Here is a 9,029-nt window from a genome sequence, read left to right on the forward strand (position 1 = left end):
ACGCAAACAGTACCAGTGGTGGTAAGAGCCACATCTCACGGGCATGCTTGTGTCATTTACAGCACACACACCCGTTATTTAGTTTTTAATATTCGTACACGTCCTTCTCGTACCAAATTAAGGATCTGAGGATTGCGGGTGCAAGTTTCTAAAATCATTTTATACTTTCGCAATACATTAATAAGCTTTTGGGTATACTGCTTAAAACGATACATAATAGGTATTTTCCCCATTTCTTTCGCTCATAGTCTATACCTCGCTTTTATACTTTGATGCCAATTATGATTCTATTCAGCTAAGTGTTAGGTCTTTAACGCCGTCGTCGCCATGCGCACGCCATAAGCTTCATTCATACAAATGTCTATTGCACGCGCAGCATAAAAATTTACCTAGCTACATACGCACATTCGCATGCACTCACATATAAATTAATTTCGACACGAGCGGCCCTGAGCTATTCAGCCGTGGAGTTTCTTTGTCTAAGAAAGATTAATAAATTATAAATACAACAATGTTTACACAATGCGTGTAAGTAATTCATCTTGACATTTCAGCTATTAGGTATACCAATAAATATTATGCATGTGAAATCTTGTAAACGCGTATATGCCACAAGCAGTTAACTAAAAATATGCCTTTGTGAAAAATAGCGAAGGAGAAAATTGTAAAATTTTACATACAATTTTTAGGCCTGAAAGTATTATTTAACTTTGTTGTGCTGTTTTTCGGCCTGAACGCTGGATATGCCAACTTCAACATGTGCTGACAGCTTAACACCCTCTCATTTTATCTGAACTGCCATGTTGCAATTTGACATTTGAGTCTCGAAAAAGGAACACACAAATAACAACAAAATTCTTACACAAATTTGATGTTGATGCTGTAATTCGTGTCGTATTAGGCAAATTGTTTTCTTTTGTTTTGAATTTTTAGGCTCCTTCGTTAGTTTTTTTGCTTTGAGTGATGGATCACCATGAAAGCAGATTCGCCATAAAAACGGAAAAGATATATACAAATAAATGAAATAAATAAAACGAACAATTCCCTAATATCACAATTAAAGGGTTAAAGGAGACTCTCAAATATTTCTAAGAGTGTTGTTTTGGAGATAATATTTGAAATTTTTCTAAATTGTTTATTTCCTTAAAGCCTTAGTTTAATTTAAAACCTTACGGTTTAAGAATATTTTGTTTGACGATACAGATAATGTTAGTTTATTTAATCGATGTAGAAAATTGTATTGGAAAATGACTTCAGCGTTCGGTTTTTGGAAATTCTGCTAGTTATGAAATCCGAAGACTAATAGTATTCACATACACTACTTTTTCTTTTCTCTTTACGCATATGTTCTAATTAAATCTTTAGGTCCAACACTGAGGTTGAGGTTGAAAAATCTTAACCCGCAACGGAATCATCTGAAACAAAAAAAAAACATAGAACATAAAGAAAACATCTCGGGTGAAACGATCTCCATTTTTCTTTTTAATTTTTAAATTTTTCGTAGCACTTGGAAGCCGAAAACTGATTTCGGCTAGCAAAGCTCAAAGAAATTCCTGTCGTACTATTCAAAGAAGTCCTGTGCGAAATTTCAAAATTACTGGGCCAGTGTGTTTTGAGTAATGGTGTACACGAACTATAAAAATAAATTTGATAGTCGAACAGGTATGGAAGCCCGGCCTTGAGTAACGAGTTAAACACGGTTAAAATACTCAAATGGTTTTTTTAAGGTTTTGTTTTGAAATTGTCACTGCGTTACCTGAACCACGTGGCTTGCTTTAGAGAGCCAGCAAACCTCCCACTATTGGCTGTTTTGCTAAGCTCTTCGTCCTATCTGTGGCGTTTTGATATTTTCTTGAAATAGAGGGACCTACAGATGGAGGGACTTTTGAACGGCAGAGAAACTTTTTCATGGCAGAAATACACTCGAAAGTTTTTCATTTAAATGACATTTTTTATAGAAGATTATACTCAATTTCGTAATACCCATAGTTGCTTGGATATAATTTACCCTTAAAATTTATTTGGTAATTACTAGCAGTTTTATTTATTGTTGTTGTTTAAATGTGAGAAAAATGAAAAATATTCAGTAGATGTTAAAATGATTTAATTTCACAGAAATTATCAGGGAGAAAAATCATAAATCTTTATTTACTTCTGAGAGCGATTCGTACAAAGAGCGATTCATGCAAATCTCGACCATCTTTTGACCATTTTCAAAAGAGCTCATGGTGGTCAACGTCGCTAATTTTTTTCAATTATTCTCGCTGGAAAATGATTTTGTATGCTTTTCTGTTCACCAACAGGTATTACTCTAACTGGAGTTTATCTGGAACTAGGCGATAGTAAAGGGTGTGATTGTCGTGCAAGGCGGCTTTTAGTATTCGGTGATACTCAGGTCGGTGTAAAGTGGAAAGTTCCGGATATACGGTTAATGACTGTAACTTCAGCAACATTTCTCATTATTATCCTGTTATAACAATAATAACTGACTGAGCTTTATTTATCATTCTTTTTGCTTTTGCTCTTTGCTTACAACTGCTTTGAAGAAATACTTCTACTATACTGAAGCTTCGTTGTCCGCCAGTTGCTCTAAACGACAGGAATATATCAAGGAAGTTACCACTCGTAGCTGGAGTTGGCCTGTTGAATGTTATTTCTTTGATGTGCGGTCGAAAGCAAATTTAAAAGTTAACATTCAATATTTTATATGAAAGATAATTAAATAATATACTTTTTAATTAAATTATATCAGCACTATGTTAGTTATCCCAATATTCGAAAATAAGTTGTTTTTGTAAAATTTTCGAATTTTTTATAAAAATTTTATTCATTCCACTTTTTACTGTTATAACTCAAAAGAAAACTATTTTAATTACCTTTTCAACGATGTTTGGGGTTTTATAAGTTTTAATAATAGTTTTCGAGACATTGTGGTTTTTAAAAGACGGAAGAATTAGAATTAGTCCTTTTGTTTTATTTAGCCTAGGGGTATATATCTACTTTTTTTTCTAATAGCGGTCGCCCCTCGGCACAGGCAATGACATACCTCCGAGTGTATTTCTGCCATGAAAAAAGCTCCTCATAAAAAATATCTGCCGTTCGGAGTCGGCTTAAACTGTAGGTCCCACCAGTTGTGTAACAACATCAAGACGCACACCACAAATAGGAGGAGGAGCTCGGCCAAACACCCAAAAAGGGTGTACGCGCCATATATATATATATACATATATATATATATATACTTATTCTCCTATGGCAAAATTATATTTGTGGTAATAAATACGTGTATTAAGAGGAATTTTATTAAACACGAATTTGCGTTTCTGTGTAAAATGTTGTGGTTGAACTCAAAACTCTGCAAACAAACAAAAAAATTAAATAAAAAAAAATGTGGAAGCAATATGAAGCTGCATATAAAAACTACGTTCATACAAAATCACATTACATTTAATAAAAAATCACACATCCACATTAATGAGAGAAAATTTGCTAGTTGTAATAACGAAAGTACAAAAAATCCCAAACATAAACCAAAATTCTGCATAATGCAATAAATACAAGCTTAATTGTAATTCCCACTATCATCTTATATGCAATTTAATAGCTGAAAACGCCCACAAAAACTGTATTTTTTACCTATTTAATTTTTTAATCACAAAATATTCCATACGCAACTGCTTAATAGTTGAATGACGACTCCACTGCGTATATTTTTAATACAAATATTTAATCTGTGCGCAATAATTAATACTCATATGCTTGCCCCTACATTCATTTATTTAAGTATTTGCTCTGTTTGCTGAAGTGCTCACCGTTGCCGTTCGTGTTGAATGCCATGGCGTATACGTAACGCTTTTCTGCTGCAGTGCGACAAGATTTAAAGTTAATAGGATAATCAGGTAACAATAGTTATATACTCAGTGCCAAGCGATTTAATACAAATTACGTGGGTATGCATGCATTTATTAGTTTTAATGAGGCATTAAGTTTTTGCTGTTGCTAAAAAAAGTTATTTGAATGAGGAGGCCAAAGCTATTATCGAACCGGATGTTTGTAGTATCTGTGGAGTGGATAAGTCTAATAATGCTCTGGCAATGTAAGCTAACTAATATAGAGTTTGCAGTTTACCGAAGTAAATGTGACTAGCGAGGGTGAAAAAAACGGCACTGACATACTGATGGCACGCTGCGAGCGGATAATGATCATCAGTAGGTAGCGACGCAATTTCGGATTACAGGCATACCAATCGCAGCCAAATGCTACTGTGGCCAGCTCCACACTCTGTAAAGGAAATATGGAAATTCATCAATAAAAAGCAAAAGTGACATTGTTTTAATGAAACAAAGCGGCTTTGTTCGTTGCTGCAAAATATCACGGAGCAACGATGGTGTGAAAACTTCGCTCAACAGTTCAAAATTGGGAAATAAGAAAAGAGGAGTATTTGTGTAGTTACATACACTCTCTGACACCAGGCTGCCACCATAGCAGTAAATGAAAAGCTGGCCCAAAACGGCAATTGTGTAGCCAATGTAGATGACAATGCCGAAACCGGAAAACTAGAATAGAATAACGAATCAAGACTAGAAGTTAGCGTCTATTCACCACTCTCTTTCATACCGTCATGAGATCAAAAATGCTTGCGCCAATCACTAGACCAGCCGAAACAAAGTGTGCCAATGTGATGACGGTGTAACGTTTGCCGAAGTAACGTGTCAGTTCGATAATGCCATTGTGACGTTTTATGAAGTGCACCAAACGCCTTTCCATTAGTGTGATCTCCTCTGCTGTTAAGCTAAGTTTGTCTGAAATGAAGAGGAATTTTACTAAGAATGAGACTTCTCTCTGAAATTGTAAAAAAGGCAAAAACGAGATACTCTGCTGATACCAACATTTTTGCTCATTCACCAAGGTTCGTCTGCCAAAGGGCTATGCAATTTCGACTCACCTTCTCCAAAGCCGATAATGAATTTCAAATCTTCCTGCAGTAGTTTAAGCAGCGCTGCAGTATTGGAGCAAAATTCAAAGTAAAACGCATCGCAGCCGCCGTACATGAAAATTGTAATATAGCCTGTATAGGCGGTGAACAAATAAGTGAAAGGAAAGTACGGTGACCGCAGTAGAAAAGCTGGCATGCTGTAAAAACAAACCAAATAAAAAATTACGGTATATTTCAATTTAGTACTTGATACGCGTTTCCAAGCTATGTGCACATCTATATGTATATGTGTTGGTGCTGCAAAATGAGACAAACAAATTTACTCACGTCATATTGAAGGGCAATTTCCACATCTGCTGTTGTCCTTGAAAATAGCGTATTAGAGTCACTAGCAACGGCTTCAAATTGTACGAGGTGCAAGTAATGAAACCCATAACAAACGGTATAAAATTGAGGCGTGCTGCCATAATGGCGTGGACGCGTATAATATGCTTCTTAACGGGATTTGTTTGCACTAGAAGAAAATAAGCAATTGGGCCGATATGTGACTTCAAATACAGTAAAACTACTCTGAAAAGGGGGGAAAAAGGTGGGTAAGAATAAGACAAAAATATCATGACATGACCAAGAAAAAAAAGTTACGGATACTTTAATAATTCTTCAGATATTTAATTTTTCGTTAAGGAGTGTTGAGTTACAGAGGGGTGCTGCACCATAGCTGCTGAGCATTCTTTCGTAATTTCGTACGACAGAAACAATAACGCCATTAAAGCGTCAATACTATAAATATAGTCTCACCATCCGGCTCATACATAAAGCTCTGCATACGCTTTAGTACCCATGCTAAGTCCTTGTGATAGTAAAATATCAACGCCATTTTCAGTAGTGTCACAGCCGAGGTGCCTGCCGGGCAAAGTGTGTCCAACGCCAATTCCAAGTCCGCCTTCAAAACGGTGCAGCCAGCATGGATTTCGGTGAAAACGCCAATGGCCAAAATGATGAGGTTCACCCAAGCACCAATATTGACAGCATGTTTTCGGCACGTGTTCAGTGGCCAAAAGCCCATCGAACCAAGACAAAGCTTCGGCACATAAAAATAATAATCATGCAGTGGAAATGAACGTGACATAAATTTGAAGTTCATATCGAATATTCTCACACAGGTTTTATATGAGTACCAATCAAATTTTGATTAAAAATTTGGAAATTGAATTATGAGCTACAACTACTGGTTTCAAATGATTTCATTTTGTATTGGAAATTCGTACTTTATATTAAAAAATTCCTGGAAATTTCTACAGTTGGCTACATGCGTTCGTGGTTTTGCGCATGGGTTGGCTAATCAATGAAATTGTGGCAAATGACTTAATTGCACAATTATTGGTTGTACAAGTTTTGAAAGTTTCCGCGAATTTGCGCATTTTGAGATTGCACTTTCTGTAATATTCTTTATACATACACACACGCACACATTGTAGAGCATTACATTGCAGTGCAACACGCGGCAGGAAGAGTGCCATTAAAAGTTTATCCATTGTCCTGCGCTAATGCACTTCATCCCTCTCGGCTGTTTGCTTGCGAAGACAAAACAAAAGAGCATTTAAGCCTTTCGACAACTAGAAATTACTATGCGGGGGTGTTTAGGTCTCACCCATTTCCGGAGCTGAACATTTGAAGCTGCCTGGCTCTTAACACATGTTTTAAAGTCAGTGAAGCGAAGTGTTGCATGAATTTACAAAATTAAATTCGTGCAACACAATAATGGGGGTAATGTCTGGAAGTCAATCCACTGTTTTAGCATCAAATTATGGTCAGTGGGTCTCGTTAGTCTTCAGGCGACACACCACTAATGGAGGATCAAATCTTTGTGAAACATTAAAATGAGGAAATCGATTTTTCTAATAGCGGTCGCCCATCGGCAAAGTGAATGCGACTTATTATCGGGAAAATGTTTTAGAAGGTGCTTTAGAGCCGTGGACACGCAAACATTTCGGTCATAGACCATGGACGTTCCAACAAGTCTCGGCACCGTCTCATAAAGCTCGTGTGAACCAAGAATGGTTAAAAAATCATGTTCCACACTTCATTTCGTCCACGCAATGGCTTTCGAATTCGCCAGACGCAAATCCGATGGACTATTCCATTTGGTCCATTTTGGAGAGCAACGTGAGTACTAAAAAATGTGCCAGTATGGATGCGCTGAAAAAAGCGATTATACGAGAATGGGCCAAAATACCTCAAAATCACATTCGTCCAGCATGCAACTCATGTTTTGACGGTTTGAAGCCTATAGTTGAGGTAAAAGGTGGTCATATCGAGCTAAAGTGAATATATGTTAGAAGTGTAATCATTTTTGAACAATTTTGTCTTTGAAATCAATAAAAACTAATTTCACACAAAAAAGTTATGGTGTTTTGAATAGGTAACACTTCATATCGTTCACCCTGTATATATAATATATATATATATACACTTACCATGAAACAAAACTATTTAAAATTTGGAATAAACTTATTTTAGACACGACATATTTATTAATATAGGCAACTTTTAAAGTAATACATTTTTAAACTGTATTTAAGAAACCATGCCTCAAGAAATCATGCACACAAATAACAGTGCAAATACAAGATAGTCTTCAAATTTATAAAAAAAAATATATGTAAAATCAAAACCTCCAAAAATAGCTCGACTAAGTAAATTTATTTGTGATTTATCGATTTTTTAATATTTTATAAGTAAATTAAAACAAGTTTCTGGGAATTGCAAATTCTGTAAAAAACAAGTTTTTACTTCTTTCAATTCGATATCCCGGGATCCCAGAACTGAAATCAATTAATTGCAGTGTTCATGGATCCCGGGATACCGGGATTTGATTACCTACTAATTACCTATTGAATAAATACTCTGGAAAAAGCATTAGACCATAAATAATAGAAGATAAGGGTCGGAGGGAGCTTTGATTAACGATTTTTTGTGTCCAATAGGGTCTGAATATGGTCTGGAAGGTCCAGCAAGGCGACGCCTAATTTCATACTGCACTTCCCGTGCCATATCTGGCAGGGGTAAACCTAAGATGAAATACCGAACAAACTGTACCACACAGGTATATCTAGCATTAGGAATTTAATTCGGTATTATTTCTCGGTCGTATTTCTACGTATTGCAATGATTATTTTTATTGGAAAGGGTAAACCTTGCTATTAAACACGGAACACAATTTCATTCAATTCATTCCACGGCCGGCTTTACTGTAGGCCTTTCTGCAAGCCAATTTTTCATTACTAGCAACTTTGAGTGCATGTTTAAACTGTTGAATCAATTCGGTAGGTATTACTTTAAAAAACTAGTCTAATTGGGTCAAATTGCATCTTATAGGCGGTTCGTTGGCGTCAGTGTTTCGGTTGATTATTCAATTTTCGAAAAGAATACGCAAACGATAGAATGTAGGGCTGATACCGCCATCCTGTTGAAATCAAATATTACCTGTTACATTTTCTTCTATTTTGGTAAATAAAAAATCCATTAATATGACATAGTAACGCCCTGCAATTTCTAGCCCGCTATAATATCTCTCAACCCAAATAATAATATCTCTCACAACCCAAATAATAATATCTCTCACAAAAATATGATTCTCGGCAAAAATGCTCATCTTATGCCAAGCGCTCTTCAGCCCATTGGGTATACTTTGTTTCTGATAAAGACGACATTTTGTAAATGTACAACCATGAGCTACACTTCACGAATGTCATTTCAGCTGGTAAAGTAAAAAAATGGTTAGCTCAAATTACAAACGTTAGATGCCTTGGATTTAATTCTCTGTCTAAATTTAGAAATATATATTTTTTTGTGTGGAATTGTGTTTGGAATAAACCTCCTCACCCGGTAAGTATGAAACTTTAAAAACTTTGAATGGACACCACCTGTTAAGCCTAATGGTGAATTCTCCTTTCTTAAATCCGTTTACTCCAATTATCGACATTTGGCTACAGCGCTGTAAAGTATTATTCGTCCGGCGCACAGTGCGGCCGATTCCCAAAAAGCTGGCCAAAAGTCGAAAAAAAAAGTTTCTAGATAGAGTTTTTTTGTC

General features: G+C 35.9%; 1 protein-coding gene across 1 annotated transcript; it reads right to left on the minus strand.

Moving 5' to 3' along the window:
• Positions 1-4,009: 4,009 nt before the first annotated feature.
• LOC128868399 (odorant receptor 10a) lies at positions 4,010-6,159 on the minus strand. Its single transcript, XM_054110446.1, has 7 exons — positions 5,735-6,159; positions 5,264-5,450; positions 4,946-5,133; positions 4,618-4,802; positions 4,458-4,556; positions 4,129-4,281; positions 4,010-4,060 (listed from the first exon to the last, which is right to left on the minus strand). Exons 1-7 carry the CDS (start codon positions 6,078-6,080, stop codon positions 4,010-4,012), a joined length of 1,209 nt encoding a protein of 402 aa, XP_053966421.1. The 5' UTR covers positions 6,081-6,159.
• Between the last annotated feature and the right edge of the window lie 2,870 nt (positions 6,160-9,029).

This window comes from Anastrepha ludens, chromosome 6, assembly GCF_028408465.1.
Source record: "Anastrepha ludens isolate Willacy chromosome 6, idAnaLude1.1, whole genome shotgun sequence".
In the NCBI taxonomy this organism is placed as follows: domain Eukaryota; kingdom Metazoa; phylum Arthropoda; class Insecta; order Diptera; family Tephritidae; genus Anastrepha; species Anastrepha ludens.

Bases quoted from the DNA above. Each gene is read 5' to 3' on its own strand.
- LOC128868399 (XM_054110446.1), bottom strand. From the start codon at position 6,080: ATGAACTTCAAATTTATGTCACGTTCATTTCCACTGCATGATTATTAT. The intron at 4,557-4,617 runs GTATGAAAGAGA...ATTCTATTCTAG, and splicing joins GCATTTTTGATCTCATGACG to TTTTCCGGTTTCGGCATTGT. The intron at 4,282-4,457 runs GTATGTAACTAC...TTTCCTTTACAG, and splicing joins GCAGCCTGGTGTCAGAGAGT to AGTGTGGAGCTGGCCACAGT.